Source organism: Pseudonaja textilis, chromosome 3 (genome assembly GCF_049901715.1).
Source record: "Pseudonaja textilis isolate UNSWEBS1 chromosome 3, rPseTex1.2, whole genome shotgun sequence".
Taxonomy (NCBI): domain Eukaryota; kingdom Metazoa; phylum Chordata; class Lepidosauria; order Squamata; family Elapidae; genus Pseudonaja; species Pseudonaja textilis.
In genome coordinates this window covers 117,397,238-117,423,689 of record NC_141992.1, presented here as the reverse complement: position 1 = coordinate 117,423,689, position 26,452 = coordinate 117,397,238, and the positions used below count along the sequence as shown (strand labels likewise).

General features: G+C 34.4%; 1 protein-coding gene across 17 annotated transcripts in view; it reads left to right on the top strand.

Moving 5' to 3' along the window:
• CTNND2 (catenin delta 2) overlaps nucleotides 1-26,452 on the top strand; it is a 471,659-nt gene that overhangs the window by 295,086 nt on the left and 150,121 nt on the right. For 12 of the 17 annotated variants that reach the window (XR_015743082.1, XM_087930695.1, XM_087930701.1 and 9 more), the window contains one exon: nucleotides 22,997-23,065. The exons of the other annotated variants lie outside the window; for them this stretch is intronic. Coding sequence is in view for 11 of the 12 variants with exons in the window: in XM_087930695.1 (XP_087786821.1) it covers nucleotides 22,997-23,065 (69 nt within the window). In the remaining variant the exon portion in view is untranslated. The remainder of the gene's footprint in view (nucleotides 1-22,996; nucleotides 23,066-26,452) is intronic. 17 annotated transcript variants of the gene reach the window in all.

The following is a 26,452-nucleotide window of genomic DNA, read 5'->3' as shown; positions in this document are numbered from 1 at the left end:
ATATAAAAAGTTGGAATCAAACAGGATGTCAACTCATAAAAGATTTTGTATACGTGTTTTATAGTTGACAACAGAAAGAAGGGGGGAAGTTTCAAAGAGCAGACAGCAGTATGGAATCAAAAGTACATTCCATTCATATTTTCTCCAAAGACTGATTAGATGACTGAAGCTTCTGCCGCAAAAAAATCTAATTGGAGAGCATGATTGATGACTCTTGGCTATGGAGGTTTTTTGTTGGATGATGCACCCAGAGGGGTTGTGGGGGAAAGCAGGATCAAGGATGATAGTTGAAGTACGTATCTCAGAGTTGGCTACACCCAGGTAAATGCCGGACGTAGAATGTTAACTTCAAATAAATCTTTTTTAGTTTTGGGAGTGTGGCTTGAGGCTCATGATTTAATTGGAATAACAACTGACACAGGAGTTACTAAACAAACAAACTTAATTAAAATATGCAACTAATTTTTACAAGACTTCCATTGCAAGTATTGTGGCTTTTATGGCATTTAAATGGGATAGACAAAAATGCAAAGTGTATCCAGATATCAGTGTTAGCCTAGGAGTTTTAAACCTGTTAGGCTTTTGCCTGTTTTTAAAAATTATTTTATACTTGATGAATTCTTTGGGTTCTTTTCCTTGCTTCTGTTATATTTTCTTTAACTGCCTTCTATTTCACTTTTTCCTAACAATAAAAAATATTTTAGGTAATTATTTTGTAAGTATTAAAAAGATAACATATTAAATGTGTAGAAACACTTGTTCAGACAAGTAGAGTACCTTAATTTTTTAACAAAATATTAAAAATATTTAAAAACCATGTATAATAAAGGGCTCTTTGTTTTTATGCATATGGTTAGAGGGGGACAGTATTTGAAAATCGCTCAGTCTATATAATAAAAGTTTTACATGGTCTCTTTGCTAGGACATTTTTGTTCTAAAACATATTTATTTATTTATTTGATTTATATTGCCACCTATTCGCCCATCGCGACTTGAGCGGCTTACACAGTGTAAAACCAAATTTAAAACAAAAAATAAATATAAATATATGTGATAAAATTTAGAAATCATTGTGTCACAAATATGGTTAGATTTTTAAATGTTTCTTCTGAAAAATATATGACTGTCACTGCTTAACACATCACTTTTTAACATGTTTCTATATGGAAGCTTTTTTAGAATTACAGAATGCCTGATAGCCTCATTTGCTAGATGGTCCCCTGTTGCATTATAATTTCAAATTTGGATCAAAGGGCAATCCATGTGCACAAATGTAGCAGGTAGCTGGGCCTACTAGAATGGAAAGCTACAGAACATCTTGCAAAAATTCTAGGGATTTTCACTGGACTGCCTCCTACCAGTCATAAAAAGATTGAAGTGGGAATCAAATGATTTCAGATGTTTTTAAAAAATTAAATAATGTCTTCCTGTTCGGACTGTGGTATGAATACAGACTGAAATTAGGCACACTTCACTAGCTATAATGAGATCAAACTTGACCTAGCTCAGCACAGAAAATATAAGCCCAATGCAGTTCCTGGTTAGACACATTACCTATAGCAGTTTCTAAAGCAAAGGTCCCTCTGCTTCATTTACTTGAAGATTCTACCTTTTGGGGGCGGGGGGATATAAGTTTTAATCAAAGGCAGTGAAAAATAAATTTAGCTCTTTACCCCAATGCTTTACTCCATGCTTTTACCCCAGTGTCATTTCAGTTTCTTTTTCTCTCCGGCGGGAGGAAGTAACTGACTCTGATAAAAAATATTTTTACCTCAGGATGTGTATTCTGTGTCTGGCCTAAACTGTTCTGAATATCTACCACTTAAGCAGCATTCAGAACAAGAACTTACAGAGTAAATGTTAAAAACAGTTCTGAAAAATGAAATCCAACTCTTCTGCTCTGGAAAACTTTTAACTATGTCTAAAAGTTTGCATTTATATAATTGCTCAATTATTAGCCACTTTTCTTTCTTTCTCATATTTCCCAGTTATTTCCCAAGTTACGCATTAGGGATTTGTATGAAATCCAAGGTTTTGTTTTCTAATTCTTTTGCAATAATGATTTCTGAATATGGTATATGTATCTGCATTGCAATGGGAATTTGATAAATGCCTAGAAACCTTTGTTAGAAAAAGTTGAAAAATTAGGAAGGGAATTCAGCTTTAGCTGAATTTCTGGCAGAGTGCAACTTTATATTATTGTTTTTTTAATGAAACCACTGACCATGGAATTCCTTTTCCACACCAGTGACTTATAATGCCTATCACTACACTGACGGTTTCCTATTAAAGTGCAAGTTAGACTTTCTAGTTCTTGCAAATTATACTTGTGCTTCAAATAATTAAAGCCATGGATTTGGAATATGTGTCTGTGTACATGTATTCAAGTTGGGCAGTAATTTTGCTTTGGTTACACAAAGATGATTCAGAGCACATGGGAGCAGAAGTATAGCACTTGTCTACAAATCTTTAAAATAGCTGTGTCTTTCCCCAGGATTACATTTAATCCCAGGAAGAGGCATGTTGCTTTAAGAAGTGCAAGGAGGAGCTATGTTTAGGTGCCTTTCTAGATCAGAATTGAAACACTGCACAAGCCTGATACATAAACACATACAGTTTAGGAATTTGCCAAAAATATAATTTGTAGAGTTTGTGTTTGAAAGACTCACTTCATTGAGAAGGGGATTATGGCAATGCCAATGGAATTCTGCAGAGATGATCCCAATTGTTCGGCATGAGAAAATATCTGAAAGAGTAGATATATTCACATCAGCCATCAAGGTTAACATTAATTCCAACTGAAAGATTAAAATACATCCCAGGCAACAAACATAGCAGACCATAATCACTTGGAAGCTAGTTCTTGGTAACCCATTTGCATTGCTTAGTCAGCCGAACACTTCCCAAGAATTTAATTTTGCTAATAATTTGGCTACAAGCATATTCTGCAGTTCTCAATTTGCAGCCCAATGTGCTTACCACAGGATGTGATTGACATAATAATTACAACTACAATACTGTTAAGCTATCCTGATCAGAGTTGGAGTCACCAACAAATGAGGAAAGGCAAATGATTTTCTCACTGTGTCTTAGTTCCTGCAAAAGTTTTTTTTTTTTAAGTAAGAACAATAGTTGTGAAGTGATCTGAGTTTGTGGTTACTCCTTCACCTTACTCCGTTTTCCTTATTACAGCTATCAGGATTGCAAAAATGAAGACAACCATTAGATGGCAAGAGAGTTGCCATGTTCTGTATCTCTTTACCACCATCTACCATAGTAATATTCCAGATTTTTGCAGTTCCAATATGTTGGCCTTGATCATTATTCTGGATTTGCGCAACATGCTGATCTGTAGTTAATTATTCTATCTTAATACAACTAGTTAACAACCAGTTATCTAATAGATTTTGCAGCTCAAAAACAGTGTGTCCACTTTAAGCTATGGACTGTGTTTGGATGATATGATAAAAGGACTACCAATATTTGGACTGCAAATATTTGAACAAGTATTAGAAGGCAACGAGGAGTCACAGTTTGCTGCATTCTTTGCTTCTGTGTTTCAAACATTTGCAGACATATTGATTTTGCAGATATAGTAGTTATACTATACTGATACTTAATAACACAACATAGTCAATGGACTCCAGCTCAACATCAGTTTATTATAATTGCTTCACTTTGCAGGAATACTAAACAGTGAAGAATTATATTTTTTTTAAAGTATATTTAGGCTTTATTCAACCATTATATGGCAGTAAACCCTACTGCAGTTTTTGTTATTTCCTATATAGAGTTTTATAATATAGTTGTTATGGAAATGCACCACAGGCCTTGATTCTGACTAATGGGAATGTTCCTGTTAATATTCAGAGGCCTTCCTCCTCTGGCTCTTGCTTTGAAAGTTCCGTTTCATTCCCTCTGCTGAGTTTAATTTCCTATCATGTGGAGAAGGAAAGTTCCTGGCTTAGTATCTTCAAAGACTTTATATCAATAGGCCTTCTTGTATCCCTTGCTTTGTTCTCTTTTCAAGGGGAACAGAGCTTAATATCCCATATTCTTTGTGGACCATTGGCATTCATATTTGCCTCACTATCTAGGAAGAACACTATGTTCTTTTCACAAGCAGTTTATTCATTCATTTTTTTTCATCAGGGAAAACCAACTGATAATAAAAAGTTGTAATTGCAACCTTTTTACAAATCTTATTTTGAATATATTGTGAGAGTAACATATGGAGGGCAGAATACAGGTTTAAGATAAATTGATCTTTTTCCCCTGGAAGTATTCTTACAGTAAATCTGACTTATTTGTTAGGATTTGTTTTCTTGCAACATAGAATAAGGAATCAGCCACAGTATAAATTCCAGTATTGTACAGCTTTACAAGCATATCTTTTGTCTGTATTCAAGTAGTACAGAGTCACATAAAGCCAAGCCAAAATTCACTGAAAGATTCTGTTACCTTGTGCCACCTTTGTGTCTTTGAGTCATACACATGCAAATAGATAGATGTGTATGTGCGCACATGTGCTGTGATGAATAAGGTGCTGGAATAGGAGTGGGGAGATTCAGGTTCTGGTCTGCCATGAATTCCAGCTGGTTGAATTGGGCCAATCACTCACTTTCAGCCCTAGACTGGGAAGTTAAAAATACATCTCTATATCAACTGTTCAGGGACAGTCCTGTTCAGTCCTTAATCATTATTAAAGTGGCTTTCAGTGAATTAATTTATGTTAATAACACACACACACACATGAACACATTCTTCAAGGACTAACAGAATGAAGCAAAATAACACAAGTGGGGAGAAGTCTTCAATTAACTGCTGCATGCCACATCTTTTGTTATTTCAAATACATCTTATGTTCTTCATTATATAATTTTTGCAGTTTTTCCACATACATAATACTTATTCATCAATTTAATGGTTTTTAAAAAATTATACCATGTTCCTACCATTTGTAGTAGTAAGACTCCACCTCTATAAATATGCAACATTCTGCTGGCATAGGAGGTTGTTTATGCTAACCAAAAGCACTGAGTAGGTAGCACAGCAAATTTATCACCATGAAAGAAGCTGGAAGGGGAAACAATACAGCTCTTTGAGATTTGAACAAGACCTTCAAACTGAAAGTTGACAACATGCACATGTTAACTATATCGGACTCATAATGTTATTATGTCTTTGGCTATGATTACTGTAGCCAATTTATTTTTTCCACAATATTTTCATATTAGCTTTCCATTTTCATGGCAAAGGGGACTTTGGAATTCCATAGTGCTAAACACACTGACTAGAGTGATATTTAAGTTTTGTTTTTCTGTGTAGTAGATCTAGGACAATTGTGGCATATTGAGAAAACCATATTTACACAAATTATTTCTTAACATAATGAGTGAACCTAATCTGTGTGGTCTCATGCGTGGTCTTAAATATATTAAACTGAATCCCTCTTGGCACCTGAATATAGTCCAGACAGGAATTATATTGAGATTAGATTCAGTGTGATTCCCCCCCGCCCGCTTGAAAGGAAGCGACACATGAGCCATCAACATGAAACACCCAAACACCTTGTCAAATGAAAAAGCCAGTGTAATGTAGCAATTAAGGTGATTGTCTGGGCTGCTTAGTCCAGGTGTCACCAACCTTTTGGACCTCAGGGACCACCAAACTCATAATTTTAAATCCCATGGACCACTAATATGAATTTTGGCTGACGTTGATGGGAAAGTCGGTCCCATATTCCAGAGCTGCAATAGTCACAGGACTGGCCCTTTGGTCATCCTGGAAAAGCTGCTCCTCCACCTGGGTGCACCAGCCTGCCATGGAGCAGATGCTCCGGGATGACCAAAGGGCCAGTCTTGTGACTACTGCGGCTCTAGAATATGGGTCCGAGTTTCTCACCAACGTCAGCAAGCCACCCCGGGGCAGATTTCCCTCCCCGGCCATTCACCATGGTCTTACTTTCCAGTTCCAGCTCGCATGGCTCTTCCCAAGGTAAGGTTTGCGTTCACCCGAAGGGGGGTGGGCAGGCCATGTGCGTAGCACAGCCTTGTGTTCCTGCACAGCTTGGATTAATTGCTTTGGGGGGACATTTCTCTGCGGACCACCAAAATTTTCTCGCAGACCACCAGCGGTCCCCAGCCCACTGGTTGGTGACCACTAGCTTAGTCCATCCTCAACCAGGGAAGCCCACTGAGTATTTCAGGCAAGAGAGGCAAAAGACAGTAAATCGTTAGGAGCTTAACAATAAATTCTCTAATTTTAAAAGTGGGGGGAAAGTGGGCTTGTTGTATATGATGAATAAGTTTGATGTTCTTATATTATCATAATTTTAACCACTGGTTCAGGATTGCATTCAAAGTTGTTTTCAAGCTAAGTTGTCAAGAAAATAAAATGATGATTCACGAATCCTTTTTCCTGATTGTTTGTTCCCTTATAGTTAAACTAGTAATAATCATTCAGGGCAGCATATGTAAAATAGGGGGATCTTCTATATGAATATAGGTAGTCATCGACTTACAACCACATCAGAGCCAAAAAGTTCTGTTGTTAAGTGAGACATTTGTTAAGTGAATTTTGATCCTTCCTTGCCACAGCTGTTAAGTGAATCATTGCAGTTGTAAAATTAATAGCACGGTTCTTAAGTGAATCTGGCTTCCCCATTGACTTTGCTTATCAAAAGGTTGGGAGCAGCAATGGTCATAAGTATGAACCAGTTGCCAAGCACCTGAATTTTAATCACATGGCCATAGGGATACTGCAAAGGTTTTAAGTGTGAAGAATGGTCGTAAGTCACATTTTTTTCAGTGCCATTGTAACTTTGAACAGTCACCAAATGAATTGTTGTAAGTCAAGGACTACCTGTATTACTCATTGGTTTTTTGCATTGTTATTTTATTTTACAAAAAGACCCCTAAAACTTCACTAGATATTTTATCTTCATAATAATTCTCTTTGTAAATCCATTATTTGAATATAATGAATCCATATTTGTGCTTCTTTTCTGAAAGTGATTTAACAAATAGTTGAATATCACCAGGATTAAAAGAAGATAGAGCTTAACAGTCAGCCTTAAACAGAAGAAGGTAAAAAATGTAAAGACAGCTTTTATTTCCCCCTTTTTCTTTACATTAGTCTCACTTAATGGGAGAGTCCATTTGTTCTTTTCCACATAGTTCTTAAAATGAAATTTATCAATGCACTATGCGACAAGGGATTTTGTTTTTCAGACAGTTTGTTGCAGAACTGGTTGCTATTAATTGATAACAGATAACAGATAATCAGAGTTGGAAGGGACCTTGTAGGTCATCTAGTCCAACCCCCCACCCAAGCGGGAGACCCTATACCATTTCTGACAAATGGCAGTCCAATCTCTTCTTGAAAGTCTCAAGTGATGGCGCTCCCACAACTTCCGAGGGCAAGCTGTTCCATTGGTTGATTGTACTCACTGAGAAAGTTTCCCCTTATTTCCAGGTTAAATCTCTCCTTGTTCCATTTCCATCCATTATTCCTTGTCTGGCCTACAGGAGCTTTAGAAAATAGCTTGACCCCTTCCTCCCTATATTGGAAGACCTCTATCATGTCTCCCCTGGTCCTTCTCTTTACTAGACTAGCCAAGCCCAGTTCCTGCAACCGTTCGTTGTATGTTTTAGCCTCCAGTCCCCTAATCATCCTGGTTGCTCTTCTCTAGAGTCTCAACATCTTTTTTATAATGTGGTGAACAAAACTGGATGCAGTACTCTAGGTGTGGTTTCACTAAGGCTTTATAGAGTGGTATTAGTACCTCAGTTGATCTCAATTATATCCCTCTGTTATTCTATTGCTGAGAAGAAATGGTGAACTGAAGTCTCTCAGCACTTAACAATTATACCACTTTGGCCCTTCATTTGCCCTACGCTTTTTTTATTTTAAAAAGTGAATGAAAAAACTTGCATAAATAAGCATAGAAAACTTTGCTTAATGCACAAAACTGTTCTGTTACGGTTCATGTATTATATTTGCATCAAATATGATGCAAATATATCATGTTATATCATTTTGGTTTTTTTAAAGTGCCTGATTTTGCTCAAATGTTCTCCCCTTAGGTAATATGCATCTCATATTTATTTCCATAATGTTTTTCACTGAATTTCATTATTGCAGCTTTTAAAATACCATTTATTTCAATAATATTCTAAAAATGTGCATTAAATAAAATAGCTTGTAATGTTTTCATGTTGCAGATTGACAAATCTGAATTAAAAATCAGCTTTATGCTAAATTAGTCCAAATGTTTTGCTGTTGATTTGTAGCATTGGGCTCCCTGAATTCTTTCTCCTTACAACTACTTTCTTGGGGCTCTTAAATAGAACTACTAGCAATTCAACAAAGGACCTGTTTATGTTCTTTATTCAACAAATGTGTACTAATCAGGCAATAATATATACTCTCAGCTTTAAATCTGATATAACATAAAGTTGCCAAAAGTCATCTATAAGCCTAATTTCATTAAATGCTTGCTTTACTAGCTGCTTACAAAAATATGGAAATAATTATAACAATATTTTGTTCATTAATTGTTAATTAAGAAAGTTTTGTTGAGAAAGGGAGAATTACAAAACAACAGATGTTTTGCTGAAGGGTCAAGTGGTCTGGGGTCCCTGCTCGACCATTACAGATTTTGATGAAATTTTGTGTGAACATGCACGCATGTCCCCAATGAACATTGGTAAAGTGTTACATTTGCCGATGCAATACTTACGGAGATATAGTCATTTGTTTGACTCCATACAACAGCCTTCAACAGTATGATTCTGAGGTTCCACAACTTTGAGACATAATATCTCCGGCAATAATTTGTTGGGAGAAACAAAACTTGGCCATCTTGTACAATTTTTTCTGCTCTATTAAACAAAATAATAAAAACATTCTCATGAGTGATCTCAATCTAGATAATTTGCAGCAGAGTTGGCTGAAAATATTACAGCTCAAAAAAAGGTTAAAGTTTGGCTTTTTATATCCCTGGAAGGAAAGGTATGGTAAATGTGAGACTTTGCATGTAATAACTTAGCAACACAAGGGTTTTGAATATAAAATTTCATTCTCCTACTGCTTTCCACTAGTTTACAATTAAGTATAAAGTTTTCATCACTGACATAAAGCCTAAAATAGGGACAAAGTTGAGGACATTGCTATGGCAATGTCACATGCATTCTATTATTTTGTCGTCTTGATTGTTTTATATAGGCATCATTACTACTATTATATTGTGTTGATCCGTGCTGACCTTGTCACTACAGTTCAGGCACTTGAACCAGCAACCCCATCGCCATGGGGGCACAATCGATAGCCATGTAATACCACCCATGGTTGGGTTTCTTGGTCCAGGATCCCAAGCCTGTAGTTTGGTTTCTTCCTCAAGGTTCCAAAGCCTTGTGTTAGTATCTGTCCCAAGCCAATGGTTGGGCAGCTTATCCTAGGTTCTCAAGCCTAAAGTTGGTATCTTATATGGTTTCCAAGCCGAAGTCCATACTGTTAATTTGAATTGCCAAATTCCAAAGATTGCTTATTTATTATTGAATTTACATGCCGTGTTCACAGAATTTGGAGAAACCAATTTCAGAACCATATTTGTTTCAGTATGCCACATACAGTTCTTTTAGATTGCACAATAGCAACTGCTTTTGTTTGTGAACCTTGACACCATCAAGCTGAACAGAAACACAATTCTTTTTGCCAGGACACATCCTGCTAAATTCGTCATCCTTGTAGAAATCTCAAACTCTGTCAGCAATTTCTTTGGCAGTTGTTCGCCAATTTTTGCATCTGGTAGTGCACAAATGTTTCTCTCTTTCTTTTTTTCTTTCACTGTTTTAACCACATGTTTTGAAATGCCAAACATTTTTGCTGTCACTGATATCAGCCAACTCTTTAAGGCCAAAGTCAATAATTGCACTTTCATCGATCTATGGGATATTTTAATTTTTGTTTTCATGTCCTCGATTAGGTCAGCGTAATCCTGGCATGACTGGCAGCAGACTTGCTTGTTTGCCCAATATCTTCAGCTGCTACTCCAGTGGCATTTATTTTGTCTGCTACCATTTTCTGCAAGTGTTCAATTTTTCATTTCACATAGCCAGTTTTATCCCTACTGCTCAACTTCCAAATTTTTAATGGAGAAGTTCCTAAATTGGTCAAACTTTGATTAACAGTTTCCAAAATGTCCATATTATAATTATCCAATGACAAAGAGTCTGCCATGTTTTGGACCATGGAAAAGTATTTGGCTTTATACTTGGAACAAATATTTTGACCCGGCTTCACATTTGTTTTCACCACTTTTGTTAAATCATTGGACATGGCTAGATCAACTTTCAACAGCCCGTGTTTAGCTAGTACTTTTGTTTGTCAAATGGGTTGCAGCACGACTTTTGCTTCATGTACTTTTTCAGATATATCACTTCGTGATGCAAGCAGATTTGATCATCGTCAGTGAGCTCAACCTCCGATTGCCGAGTAATGAGTATTTTTTCTTCGACGGACAAACTGTCCACATAATGCAGCCCAATTTTGTTAGACTAAAATGAACCATAGTGGCAAGTTGATGACAATTTTTCTCCAACAATGCAACAACATTGATTCGTCGACATCCATTTTACATATTATGGAAATTCGCAATAATATAAAGTGTAATATTGCAAAATCTGAAACACAGAAGTTATATAAGGTTCTAATGTTATAACAGAAATATGACAACTACACCTGTTCAGTTCAGAATCCTATAGCCACAACAAGCTAACATGTGGCGTCACTAAAGTGCTTACAGCACATTTAACTGCTGCAATTAGTGTAGAAGCATTGCTAGTAGATTAACAGATTCCTATAGCATGCAAGAAATTAATTACACACTTTAAACTCGAGCATAAATGAAATGACAATGGCACAATATACTGTAAAAGAATGTATGTTGATGTACATGATGTTGCCTCAACTTTGTTCCTATTTTTAAGGCTTTATAAAACAATGAAAAACCAACCCTACTTTTTAGGGGGGTTGAAACATGCTCTTTATAATTAGAATAAGTTAACAGAGTTTCCAGAAGGTCTTTTTTTGTAAAAGTGGGCTGAAAATACCCTACTTTTGGCATTTTTACAAAAAATGTCAACTTTACACTCAATTTGTAAACTATTGGAAAACAGTAGGAGAATTAAAATATTAAAAACCTTGTGTTGCTAACTTATTACGTGCAAAGTTTCATGTTTTATCATACCTTTCCTTCCAGAGATATAAAAACCCTATCTTTAACCTTTTTTCAAGCTGCAATATTTTCAGCCAACTTTGGTCTAAATTACCTAGATGGAGATCACTCATGAGAGTGTTTTTATTGTTTTGTTTAATGGAGCATAAAAAGTTGTACAAGATGGCTAAGTTTTGTTTCTCTCAACAAAATATTGCTGGAGATAACTATGTCTCAAAGTTGCTGGAACCTCACTCAAACTGTAGAAGGCTGCGGTATGGGGTCAAACAAATGACTATATCTCTGCAAGTATTGCATCAGCAAATGTAACATTTTATCAGTGAAAATTGGAGACGTGTGCATTTTATTGAAATCTGTGATGATTGAGTGAGGCACTTTTCTGAAATCAGACCACTTGACATGGAACGACCCTGAAGATAATGAAAAAAATCTGGCAGAACCAAAAAAAACATTTTTAATCAGAATTGTTATCTTTTCTTGTAAGAAAAATATTGCATTTGGTCATTGCTATTGTTCCATTAAGAAAATTAACATTTATCAAACCCTTTTGATACAATTTTAAATTTTCTAAATTTCTACATCTAAACATTTAGATTTTTTTTTTTGCCTATTATAATTTTTGGGTGTAATGTCAACTTGACAAAATATATCATGTTTCAATTCCCAAAATAAAGAACTTTTTAAGTATTTGTTAATTTTGGGATGAAGATTTTGGAAAGTAAAAAATAGTATTACATTATTAATACAAATAGTGTTGAAAATAAACATGTTTATGGAAGATTCACATTTAACCAATGTCATCTAATTAACTGAGTCTAAGACATTGTTTGATTTCATGACTAATTGTGGTTGCTTAATTTCATGCTTTGGGAAAGGGAATATTGTTTATAGATTTCTATTTCTTTCTATAACAGTTTCAGGGGAACAAAACAAAAATAATATGTAATGTCGAATCACAAATATTTCAACAGAAATTCTCATAAAAATTGTGGTTGCTTTTTCTAAATCTCAATCATAAGAAATTAATGTATCTGTTCTATGTAACATGATGTAAGAAAACATACCTAGGAAAGTCATGTCTTCAAAATATATTGAATTAATCAAAAATTACTGATTAAAAAACTTTTGTCAAAATATGTGCAACCTTGCAATCATAACAGCAAGTTACTATCTATAAAAGTAAAGAAGAAACAAATTTGTGATGTCTATTTCAGGGTTAGACTTCTCCAGTTTAGATTTCTAGAACTCCAGTATTTACTACTGAAATCAAGGTATCATTTAGTTCTTTATGAATACTTCATGATTTGATTAGCATGTGGGAAAACAAATATTATGTAAATTATGTGAAGTTCAATATTAGCAATTGTACTTGCTCTGTACTAAGCAGTCACATTTCTAGAATCGTTGGAATTCATAATAGGGAAGAACTTTATCACTAACTGGATCTGATTGCCAACAGACTGAAGTGTTTTGCAAAGAATGAACTTCAATATATTATAATTTGTGGCAGAGATGTGTTGCTAACAAAGATGAAGGTTTACTGAGAACCGTTTAAGAATCTGAACTTACTGTTAGTATAGATTGATGCATGGTGGAACTTTTCATATATTAAAGGTTCTGTACCTCATCCATGAATTTGTGCTATTGTTTGAAACCTTTGTGTTGTTCTACCAAAATTATTCATGGGCATGTAAAATGTGTTTTTGTGCAATATTACGTCACTGTTCAGAGAAGTCTTATTCATCATTATGTAGCATAAATGGCCTCCTCCCTATTTTGTCAGATCATATTCTGGGTTATACATTATCATCCACATCCCAATATTTTGTAGATAGATAGCTAGATAGCTAGATAGCTAGATAGCTAGAGAGAGAGAGAGAGAGAGAGAGAGAGAGAGAGAGAGAGAGATAGGCAGACAGACAGACAGACTTTAGATAACAGACTAAAGGTCGTCCTTATGTCTCATTGCTTACCTGGATTTGAAAACAATTGATATTCAGGGAATATTCAGAAAAATGATAATACAGGGTTAGATCCATAAATGGATATCTGTTCACACAATCGGGATTTCTTCCTATTGCTCTACATTTCATCTTAAAAGCCTTCTATAAAAGTGAAAAGAATCTGTTCTCTATGTTGTAAAGTAGATATGTTGGGCTAGAATATCATTAGTTGCAGGGGAGGAGGAAGTCCCTTTGTATACATAAATACATGCACCTACCCATACTCAACTAGAGGTGTCTGTGGACATAATGAATTAGAAATCCTTCTTCTGGTGTTGCCAAGTGAAAAAAAAACCAACTTTTTTTCCTGACAGTATGCTAACATACCATATAAAATAGGTTAAATTCAATCTGAAGGCATGCATAAATTAAACTGAATTTATGTTTATTTTCACAGCATTACATATTGTGAACCCAAGTCAGCAATAGATTAGTATTATAGTGACACTAGTAGCAACCTTCTGCAGACATGTTTTAAATCAAAATGTTAGTGTGCATTCATGTTTTCACTGCTGTGTTGTTCTCAAAAACTATTCTCACCTCTTCCCCCACTTCACATGCATCATTCCTTAAGTTGAAGCTAAGTATAAAATCTTTGACAGTCCTTAGCAGTTGAAGAAGATGGGGACAGGGGGAGGCAAGAAGGAATTAGTATTGGTGATAAAATATAGCTTTAAAAAGGAGGTGATTCTCTATAGAGATAGCCAGAAAAGAAGATTCCATAATTGACTTGTTACAAGATGAATAGATGAATTAGATGGTGAAAGGCCTTAAAACTTGAAATTTCATATGAAATATCATGGAACAGTTAAAATTGAATAGCTTGGAAAATATGATTTCTGATATTGCCCTATAGGTTTCATAAAGCAAAGCAAGAATACTCATCATTAAGAGTATGATGGATAGCCAAGATACCCTGTCTTTGTTATCTTTCAATTACAACCTAGAAAGTGTCTTAACTCAGCTATAATTGGTTTATGACTTGTTATGTTTGAAAAAGCAGAGGAAAAAATAAAACAGTTTAATTTCAGCAAATATTTCAAAAGTTCAAGTATTTAAGCAATAGAATTTATAGATTTATTAATGTGACATATAAAGAAGTGACCAATTCAGATTAAAGTACCGAATTCTATAAAATTAGAGAAGTTTTGCATTAAGCATTTGTTTAGAATAAATGCTCCTAAATCCAACGAGAATTGCCAAAGCCCTATTCAGTTCATTAAGTGAATTTACATTCATATATTTATGGTGACAATGCTTCCCATATTTTTTTATGTAAGTGGGTTTTATAATAAGTGGTCTGTAAAATTCCAAAGTACAGAAAAACAAAATTAACTACAGAATATGCTTTTAGTGAGCAAAAAGAGCAAAGCTCTAAAAAGCATGTTAAACCTCTCTGCAAGGGGTTGGGATTGGTACTCCTTACAAAAAAGGAATCCTAATCATATCTTGAATATTCACTTTTGCAATTTTCAGATGAAACTATTATCATCATGGGTTGAATCCTTGCATGTAGTACAGCTTATTCGCTTCCCATGTAGGACAATCCCTTGACAAGATTTGGCAAGCAGAAATATTGAATTCTTTTTCATTCTTAGCAGTGCTCACAGGGCGCCTGAACAGCAGGCGTGCAAATCATTCATAGAACTACTTGTGGTTATAGATTTATATGTGAACAGAGACTTCCATTTGCCTCCTCCAGCATACCTATGTTTAACCTCACATCATCATTTGAAATTCATGCAGTTTCCTGTGGGCAAAATCTGTAGTTCTCCATTCATTTGCAGAATTGAGAAAAGCAGTTTTCTGCAAGTTACTGGTACTTCTGATTGTCACCTTTTATTATAACAGTGAAGATGTATTTTGATTAAAGATCTCTGGAAATGAGACTGTTAGAATTTTCCTAAACAGAATTATTTTCTTTCTACTGGTTTGACATCTGCATCTTCATCAGTCTACTTGCTTTCCATTCTAGAGATTTCTTTAAACAATTTTTTAAATAAATACATTCAATAGATTTTACTTGGTGTCCTTGTGTGTAGATGTACTGACATCTTCATTACTACAACATTTTAAAAACCATGCTTAAATTTGTAGCAAGACTGACAGATACACTTGGATTACTTTCATACTGAAAGATTTATATTTGCCTTATGTTTGTTTATGTGTAAAATCCTTATCCATAAGATTTGACTCATCATGTCAAGTTTAACTACCTATTATAAGTATTTATCAATTTTACTTATTTCTTATTTGTTGTATATGTTATATAAAATGCATATGATATGACACATGTTAGAGCTTAATTACTTCTTACATGGCGCTAGATTTATGTTATTAGGTAGTGAAAGGAAATTGTGAAGGTTAAAAGACTGTGAGTGAAAGCTTTTTGGAAGTTGGTTTTTAACCTTAACAACCTAAACTGTGTGGCTGGTTGCAAATAGGGAATAGATGGTTGTTTTAACTAGATTTTTGCAAAAACTACAAGTGAAGAAATCATATGTATAAAATGCCTGAACATAACAGCAGAATTTGTTACTGTTTTGGCACTTTAATTCACAAATTGCTCTATATTCTTTATTGTGTTTAGAACAGTTCTTAAAGACAAATTCTACCTTGGTATACTACCTATTTTGTATATTACAGTCTAAGTTTTAATATTCATAGAACAAATTACATTTTGGGAGAATTTTTTAAGTAAAATTCATAGCCCCATTTTCCCCCATACAGTTGATTTCCAGATGTTCCTATTTTTACAGATAACTGCAGTGAAAAGACATGTCCTTATATTCATTACTAATGCATTCAGTTAGTGCATGACTTGGTCCTCATAGCCCCATGGCAAGGTAGGCGACAAATAAACTTAATAAATAAATACCTTCTCTCATTCAGCCTGGTTCAGAGATGTATCATCAACACTTTAATATCTCTGTTGGTAATTTCATATTGATATTAAACAAATGATAGGAAACCACCATGTCCTGGGCCATGCCATATTAGAATGCCTGCAGATTCAGTCTCTTCCCTGCACACTCACTAACTGGGTTTAGCCACTCAGCACAACAGTGCTTCCCACTTTACAGTTCTTGTAGATGGCTCAGAACAATTCTGATGGTTCAGAACAATGGTACCAAATGCTGCTGAGGGATGCTATTACCACCCATGCCTTACCAGAATTCATCAATGAGAAGGATGTATGCAGTTTCCATTCCATGCCTCAGTCAGTAAACAAGTGATCCTTTTCTCTCTCATACATTATTAGAATAATCAGACAATAAATATCTTTTTAATGTAAGACATGTGGATTTGCTTAGAAAGGCATTTCTCATAATTATGGCCTAATTAGCTAAAAGTAGCTGACCAGCAAGTTATTCTGATTCATTCAATGCTTCACATATTCATAACACATTATTTAAAAATTGCTACCCCAACAGACAGGACAAATCTTCATGCAAGGCTGGTGAGTTACATTCACCTTAGTGCATCAGAATGAGTGTCTGTTTCCCATATGAAAGGGTAAAACATTTTAGTGTGTGTCTGTGCATGCATATTGCAAAAAACATTTTTTTCCTGTGCAGGACAGTAGAGTTCTGGATGAGAATCCTGGAAACATAAATACTTAATAAAAACATACATATGCATGGCTTCAGACTAGTATTTTTCCATATCGATATCTTAGGATTTCGAGCTAAATATGTCAAGAATGGATTTTCTTTGTTGAAAATATGCATACATCTGTTTGTATTTACAACTTTCCATACTCATGGTTTAAAGAGACATATAGTGAAAATTATGATGAAAATTGCTTCTCTTCAAACTCATAACAATTAGTATTTGAAAAAAATTCTATTTACATACAGTACATCTTTTTCATACGCCTGTTATTACTCAAGAGCCTTGTGAAGTGGGCCAATGAATGAAATAAAAGAGAGAAGGAAAAAAATATTTAGTGATTCACCTTTGATTCCCAACTGACCCATTGGATAATGCAACTCCTGATGAAAACAGCCTTCAACAAACAAATGAAAATCCTTACCTCAATTTATTTATTATTTACCTTGGATGACATTTTTTTCTGATCTCTACTCCTAGTCTTTTTATGGCCAAATATATTCTGTGGAGATTCTCAGTTATTCAGGTCATAGTTCTCTCAAAGGTACTTTTTCAAAAGGCAACTGAACTGTTTTTTCCTTGAGGAAGAAGAAGAAAATGCCTCGTTTCTCATCCAAGAAGCTTCATTGGTTGTGATGGCAGGCAATGGAAAGATAGGTACTGACAGTTGAGACTGAATAGTGGATGATGCAGTTGAGACTGGATTCCATCCCCCCCACCCCCATCCAGTCTCAACTGTCAGTACCTATCCTTCTATTGCCTGCCATCACAACCAATGAAGCTTCTTTCTCAAGAAAAAAACAGTCCAGTTGCCTTTTAAAAAATCACCTTTGTGGTCATTGTTTTGACTCCATTTTTTTTTTACTTTTACATCTGCTACCTTTTGAATTTCACTCCAGTATAACAGTAACTGTTGTATTCAGCTTCTTTCCCCTTGCCCCTAAGTTGAGAACAATGCCATGAGCACCAGTGCAATCAGTACCATAAATGGAATTGATAATATGAAGTTTACTTTACACTGTAAACAAAAAGGAAAGTTTCTACCCCAAGGAACTTGCAGTCTAAAGCCTGACAATTGAGAAAATAGAGGTATGTGTGAAATAGTGATGAGAGGTAATACAATGGTCCGGGTTTTAAATAAAATCCAGACATTACAACTGGAGTTTGACCAGATTCCTTTCTTCTTCATGAATTCCCGGACAACAGTTTACGTTTGAAATTTGACCAGGCAAAAGCACATCAAGACACTGAGCAAACTATTTAAGATAATAGCAACATGGGTACCATCTCTCTATCGTTCAGTCATACCAAGAATTTGTAACTATTAACATTATTCCTAATAGTACCCCAATTATATATAGTTCCCTAAAAATTATGAAGTATTTTTTTTAACTTTCAGCAGTTGGTTTGCTATTAGATTCCAATAACATTTATATTAAGAGTTGATTAGAGAGTCCTTCTCCAATTTATTTGGTTATAGTAATGAGATTTTCTTTAGTAATCCTGTGAAAAAAATCCATGTAACAGCTGTAGAGCTTTATTAGCAGGACCGTATCAATGTAATGTTCCTTTGATAAATAAAACATAATGCAATATTTTCCTCCAGAAACTATATTAAAAAGGAAATTGCAAGCCTTTATCTTTCATTTTGGAATAGAAAGATTTAATTGTATACGTAAGCACAAAAAAGAAATTTACTTTCATCTTGCAAAACTATTTGTTTACTTTATTTTTTTTAAAAAGCATTCTAATGCTTTCTTACATAAAGCATTAGAACACTCTTTTTAAAAAATGCTTTTAAAAATTTTTTATAGCAGGGAGGTGGTGTTTAAAGCTGCTCTGTGAATGGCAGGTACATAAGTAGACAAGGAGAATCAAGTAGGGAAAGCAACTCAAAAATGAAAATTGTTCTAATATTAATTGAATACATTTCATGTTATTTCCCACGTATTTAGTAGGTGGAATAAAACAAAGATATCTGACCAGAGTACTGAAATTCAGTCAAAATTCATATTTCAAATAGAGGAAAATGAGATTATTCAAATTGGAACCTACTATATATGCTATGATTTAGCCCTCTGGTGTGGAGAAGCATTAAACTACTGAAAGGGAGAAAAATGAACTGTTAACATCTATTCCTTGTAAAAGCAACATTTTCTACATCATAAGGGGTTAGGGTTGTGATATGGCTGTACTTGGCTATTTAGAAACTACAGTATTATTATTACAGTAGTAATTTTATGTATAACTATGTAGTTTTCTGTTACAATTCATTTTCTTTTTAAAAATCCTATTAATATTTATTGCTGGCTAATAACCAGAGGCAAATGGCATACTTTATTCTGCTGTCTATAAGTTTTAAATGTCTGAACATCAATGTATTTGTTAGCAATTAACCCTTGTAGTTAATTCTTCTGTGAATAACTGAGTAAGTTCCAAAACAGCAAATAACTTAATGCTAAATGTTGACAGCAATATTTTTGTTAGAACATTACAATAAAAGAATGTTTGAATCTTAATTGATTGTTTTGTTTTCTAATTTGCTAAAACTTATTTTCCCTTAATTGGCTGCAGTTACTATTTGCAGTTGTTCAATTTTTTTTTTTAAAAAAATGGTATTATAGTTTGGCTTCTTTCCAATCAACTAACTATAATGGAAAGGTGCAGCCTTTTTGGCCTAGGTAGATTTTTAATTTCCGAAGCTGATAAACCATACACAAAAAAGTAAGTTGAGGATAAGAATAAAATGTAATGTATGCTTAATTTAATTACATCTAAAGATAAAACAGTTTTCTGATAGTTACATTTTATAGTTAATGTAAAAATACTAATCTTTAAAGGGTCCCTAGGAATGACACACACAAAAGGGGGGGATGCTTTGCTCCTAGGATACAGGCTGTGTGATTTAATTGATATAGGTCAATATCTATGAAATAGCATCAGTTAGTTAAGAGGGATGTGTTTACTTAAGACATAAAGCCTACAGTGATTAATTTGAAGAGTTTGACAAGATTCTTAATGTAAAAATAATGCATTAGATTAACACTGTTGTTATTTCAGTACCTTTCCTGTTTGTTTGTATTTTGGGGTTGTATATGTGTGGGAATATATCTGAGAGGTGATCCTTCAAAAAAGAATATTATTGTATTAAGGCAGTCTTTTCATATGGAAGTATTTTCCATTGGGGAGAAATTAAGTTTTCTTTTAATTTGCCTGAACAGATGTGCTGCTTAGAAAGAATTTGTTTATTGTATCTGTCATTTCTGAGTCTGCATTTCAACTCTAAGATCAAAGAATTATTAAAATAGAGAGGCTATGTCCCTAAACCTTGTCAGTTAACTCTTAATGAGTACTTTTATAGTTTACTTACATATTGGCTAAATTCAGGTCACTTGTAATCAAAACTGCTTAATGCCAAGAATAGCTGAGGATTTTCCGTTTTTTTACACAGAGAATAAAGGGAGTATAGGAGAAAATATGTGGTCCCAACAACTTATTGGTATCAAATTTAGGGTTAGTCATCATTAACTATATGAATCCAACGAAAGCAGATGGACCTCAGCCTCAACATGAGTTTCCTTATATACAGGTATTATTGCTGTCAACTCACATTAGAATGGCATGGTAGCCTAAAGGTGAAGACGCTTGCCTCACAATTGGGAGGTTAAGAGTTCAATCCTAGGCAGTGACAGATGTTTCTCTATCAGGGCACAAAGAAAATATGTCTGCTGTAGACATGAGGAAGGGCATCTGACCAGTAAATGCTCAGCTCCTTTCAGTCACCCCAACTCCATCCTGATAAAAAGGGATTACAGGGTCATTAAAAAAAAGAAAAATGCTTTCATCTCACATTAAAGAAATTGGTGCTAGATTGGGCAGTTGTCTCAAAATGGAAGTCTTCCCTATTATACTGATTTTGTCATGAAATGAAGGTTCACACATCAGCTCAGAGACACTATTCGCATTATAAACTTTATAGCTTACATAATTGAAACAAATATATGTTTAAATGTCACTACAATAATGTGTTACCTGCATAATGTGAGATAACCTTCACTAAACAGATCCCTCCAGTTGAATTACATTTCAGTTGGTTGATGCTGTACTGCAATTAAAAAGTTTGCAGGAGCACCAAGCTGGGGAAAGCTGCTTTTAAAACAAACAAACTCCAGATATTTGAAATATTTTAGAAAGAAACTGCAGAACAAATGATTTCAGTTAGATTCCACTTTCACCATCTTTCAATGATTGGATCAATATAAAATAGTCCACAATTATATACTCTCTGTTACTGTTGTAATCAAAATCTGACACTTTTTTTCTTTTAATACAAACCTCTGCTTTTTCCTGGTTGAAAAAATGAAGTTATCTGCAGCAGCCAACTGCTCAAGAAGATACTGGGCTAAGTTTCACAATAGGAAATGGATTTCCTTCCCCCAGAGGTCCCCATTTGCAATCTTTCCACAGCCCTTCCCCTAAGCATTTACCATCAGAAAAGTCTTTGTAGTCTAATTATGTCATGATGGTAAATCCATAGATTTGCAGATGAAGTAGAGAACTAGATGGGCTTCAGAAACAGACTAATCATATTCAGCACTTCATAGCCAAAGAATCGTGATTATCTTCAAAGTTGTAGAATATATTCCTCCTAAAACGACTCTTTCTCCTCAGCTTGGAGACTGAAATCGTAGATAGGGATTCCTTAATGGTCTGTACAATCCCCCCAAAGATGTGGGTTTGACTACAGTATAGATCTACTAAAGATATTCCTCAGCTTACAAAGACAATTGAGACCAGAATTCCCATAGTTATTAGTGCATTTGTAACTCTAGTCATTGTGTGACCAGACCCAATTTTACAGCCATTTCTATTGTGATTGTAAATCAAATCACCACAATTGTTAAGTTAATTATGTAATTGTTAAGCAAATCACATGATCATTAAGTGAATTCAGCTTACCAAATTGATAGTTTTGTGGGAAAACCAGTTGCGAAACTCGCAAATCACAATCATGAGACTGCAGGATGCTGCAAAACTGGTCATAAATACCCAAATAATGATCATGTGACTGGTGGGTTAGTATGATAATCATTTGCGAAGATAGATCATAAATCATTTTTTCTGAAGCCACTGTAAGTTTGAATCATTATTAAACAGTCATATGTCAAGGACTAACTCACATAACAGTACCATCAATATGGATTTGAAACATTGCAACTAATTTTTTTAATGAGATGATAAATTCAATAATCTAGCCCAATTTTTTCAGCAACTTTCAGGTAGGTAGACCTCAACTCCCAGAGTTGAAATCCACATATCTTAATGTTGCTGAGATTGAGGAAAAACAATATAGTATAATTTGGAGCTTTCCCCAATATTTTTTACTGCTGTCCTTTTCACTAGAAACATTTTTCTTTATATTGTTTTTTTTCTCTGTGTCAGAGCTTTTGCCTTTACTAGGCCTGACATCCTCTACAAGTCTTAGGTAGGTACAGATTGAGAAAATCAGTAACAGCTAGCAAAGTGATTGGCCCCATTATTTCTATGGTTCTGGTAGTCACAGAAATAGCAATAGCCATTTCTAGCTTTGCTTAGACTCTGGGTGCGAATGTCAGAAATCTATCAGATTTGTGCTTGAAGGTGAGGTCAGAACTGAGTTTGCATAGAAATATTTCATTTATCTTTATTATAAGAGTAAAGAGGCAAATACGTTTGTGAAATATATTTTTTCCAGCTTTCTTTTTCATTGTCATAGAATTCTAAAGATAATGTATCATCTTGGAGGGAAAAAGGCATTGTTTTAGTAATTATTAGATGAAGCAAACCTGTGCTGATAATGCAATCAAAGGAACTACAAATTCCAATATATTTATTTTGGAAAAAGTGTACTTGCTAATGAAAAATTTCTGGAGCCCTTGCTTTCTCATTTCTGGTTTTAAGAGTGTAGTTTATATAATAATGTTCAACAACATATTATGTTTCAAACAAGGCTGAACAACACTGTTTGTTTAGTCATAATCTTTACTCATTGCATGTAATTTTTATGCAACACATATGCTTGAATTGTATGTCCTTACCTTTCTTATTGACTGATGTGTATTTGCTTTTTTCTGCTAACTTCCACAATTCTGTTCCTCTCCAGATCTTTCATGAACACTTTTTCCTGGATGAAGGTTGCCTCCAATAAGATTTCAAATACGCATTCAAATGTGTATGTACTTGAATGATTGATTCATTTCTAGCAAATTTTAAATGGGCAGTTTGCCAGAGTATCCCAGCCATATAATGCATTGAATCAATGCTGATATGTGCATGTTATCATATTTTCTTAACACATATCCCATTCCTACACTAATATTTTCCAAATAGTTGTAGAATGCATATTATGCTATTGAGAATTTTCAAATTTCTAGTTAAAGCAATCTCTTGTGTTCTTGTTTCTTTTTCCCAACAATCCTGATTTGCTCCTGAAGAAAAGTTTTTCGGGGTTTTAATTATCTGCCCCTCCCTTTCTCCTCCAATATCTCTTTCTATATTTCTGAAACCAGAGTGGGGGGAATGAATAAATTTACTGTACCAACTCAGTGAGGTTTGCCTATGCTTTGCAAACTACTCTCTTAAGTAGTATTGGGTTCATATTTCTACTGAATAGTAGCAGATTTTTTATTTTGTGTTGGACTGCTACATTTTTAACGAGACTTATATTATGGTGTATATTGTAAACCATAGAGCAGCCTCCTTAATATGATACTGCCGTAGATATTTAAAACTGACTATAAAATCATATATGGCACTATATGGAGCACTGATTTTTTTTAAACAACAATTGTGTATGCTTGTTAATTATTACATTTCTGTTTATAGGCTATGTATGTTGTGTGCCTGGGATCAGAGTCATTTGTCACCTTAAATTTCAGTATATAGCATAAAGTTGAATAAGAGCAGAGATATGTACAGAAAATAAAAATCTAGCTACATAAAGTTCATGTATATATCTTTAATGCATGCATTTTCTAGGTTTCAGTGCTAGATTATTATTATTTCTAAATCCACTCCAACAACAGTGGAAGACTTGCAAGCAGAGGAAACCTATGACCGCTTTCTCCAATCTGTTGTTATCCAGATGTACTAATCATGAAATTCCCAGAAATCTGCAGGGTGCGCCACATCAATCCAGTCATAAGAAGAGAGTTGTCCAAATTGGATTACCTAAAACAGATACCTCAACATAAAATAGTAAGGGGAATTGTTTTGAAGTGAAAGTGTCAGGATAGACTTAATTAGAACTAGACTTACAGTAGTTGGTGATTTGCTAAAAACAAAAACCTCTATCCAAATGGTATCACATAGATACACATACTTTAGCAAACTGCCCAGGGTAGAGTGGTGGATGTCAAAGGCCATTTTTTTTCCTGGGAAAATAGCATTTTACAAGACTTCCCCCTCCCCAGTTCTTTCTCAGTAATTGCAAGAAAAAAGTTAAAAAATCTTCCCTCTTGCCATCTTTCTTCTTAGTTACTGCTGTTTTTTTTAAAAAAATGATCTAATAACTTAATTTTTCATTCAATTTATACTGCCAAGAGACTTTGAAAGCAGTGTATTTATAGACATGGCCAAAAAAATTAGTTATTTTGTAAAAGGGTTGACTGAATACCAACTTACCAAATTCTTGGTGGCCACCAAATCAAAGTTCAATATTATAAACGGTAGCACTGCTTTTTATTATGTAAGTGCTAAGACAATCAAGGAGGTAAGATATAGTTAGATAGAATGCTATGTAGACACATATTCATTTGGTTGTGTTTATAGCTCCTGGGTTGGCAACACTGATAACTGACTTCACCAAAAACAATCATGCTGAAGATGTGTGCCAAACCTGTGTGTAAATGTGGTGGTTAGTCTCAGTTGTTCAGTTCACATGAAAATAGGGAGCTAGCACAAAATACAATAATTATAAAAATTTATATAAGCCACTAACTGAGTATACCTTCATAATACATTTTATGGGTGAATTATTGTATTCCATGCACACCCTGTTTGCAACAAAAATGCTAGGCCCCTTGTTCAGGATAATTTTGATGTGAGAGAAATGATTTTTTTATTCCAGAGTCCTTGTATAGTGATCGCAGTTGGGACTGGGAATTCAGTCATTAATCAAAGCAGTCGCTAAATGAAACTGCAACTATGTTTATGATTTTACTTCAGCTTTCCTTTGCTTTACAGATCATAAAGGTCATAAATATGAGGATTAGTCGCAAAGTTATTTTTCATCACTGTGACTGCAAATGATTACTGTATGAGACAATGACTAAATGAGGTGTAGCTGTAATTTTGATGCAGAAGTCTAAAGGCCAGTTGAATCTATTTTACTAAGATACTTAATACCCTTTAGAGACTAATATATTTTCTTTTCACAATAATTTTTGAGATAAGATAGTGTTCTTTGTGTTTTAAGGAAAGCTGTAATGTTTTGCCATTCTAGGTTGTCCCATACTTTTAATCTGTTGTTTAGCGTATATTAAAATACACTGAATTATTATTGAGAAATTCTTGCTTGTTTCATATTTTCATGTTACAAATCTGATGATTCCTTAGTCAGGTCAGAGTAATAAACAAACACACTACCTCAGAGACAGATAATAAAGACAACAGATGCATTAATATTTTTCCTTTCTGTTGCATTAAAAAAAATTCCATTTGGGTAACAACTTTGATAGGCTTCTAGTCAAAATATTTTGGGATCCAGATGCAATCCTGTAGCCTCAGATTATCCATCCCTGGTGTTGCAAAATTACATGCCCTTTCCCCTCTCTGTATTTAATTAAGAGTTGGTGATAGTGACATGCAATTTCAAATATACTAAGACTTTATGCTGTTTCTCATAGATAAATTAGCAAACCTTTTAGCTAGAAAATTCAGTGTCAAAGAGAAGAATTGCATTTAATCTCCCAGATATGGGAGAACTTTTCAAGGGGAGCACTCCATCATATACATGCCTATATCTGGAGAATTAAAGAAATGCAGCTAAGAGAGAAGAATGTGACTTTGGAACAAGTAACTCCTCATACAGAGAGAAATGTTGCAGAACAGAAAATAAATGTGAACTATTATTGATACCCTCTTTCTCTGACAATCCTAATTTAAGTTACAAAAAAAAATATAATTCTTATATTACATTAATTCATACCAATCAAAATCAGTTTTGATTAGTAAACAAAGATTTTGATCATTGCCACAAACGTGAGCCACTTGTGTATGCATAAAATGCATGTAACAGGTATGGAATTATGGTGGTTGTTACTTCTCTCTTTTGCTTTTACTTTCTAGAAAAATAGGGAGGATCTCTTCTGAGACATATCCCTTTTCCTTCTGTGGGCTGAGAAACCTTTTGCATGATGGTTGTATAGGCTGTGGCTCTTCCTCCTGTCTCCCAAGGTCATTCCCACATGCCATTACAACTACAGATCTTTAACAACAAGAGGTGGTTTCTGTCATATAATTGAAATGCTTTAGGATTAAGGTTGCAATTGTAGTTGAAACTATGGATGCTGAATGGAATTAGAGTGAGTGAGATAAACAGTAAGTCACTTCTCTTGAC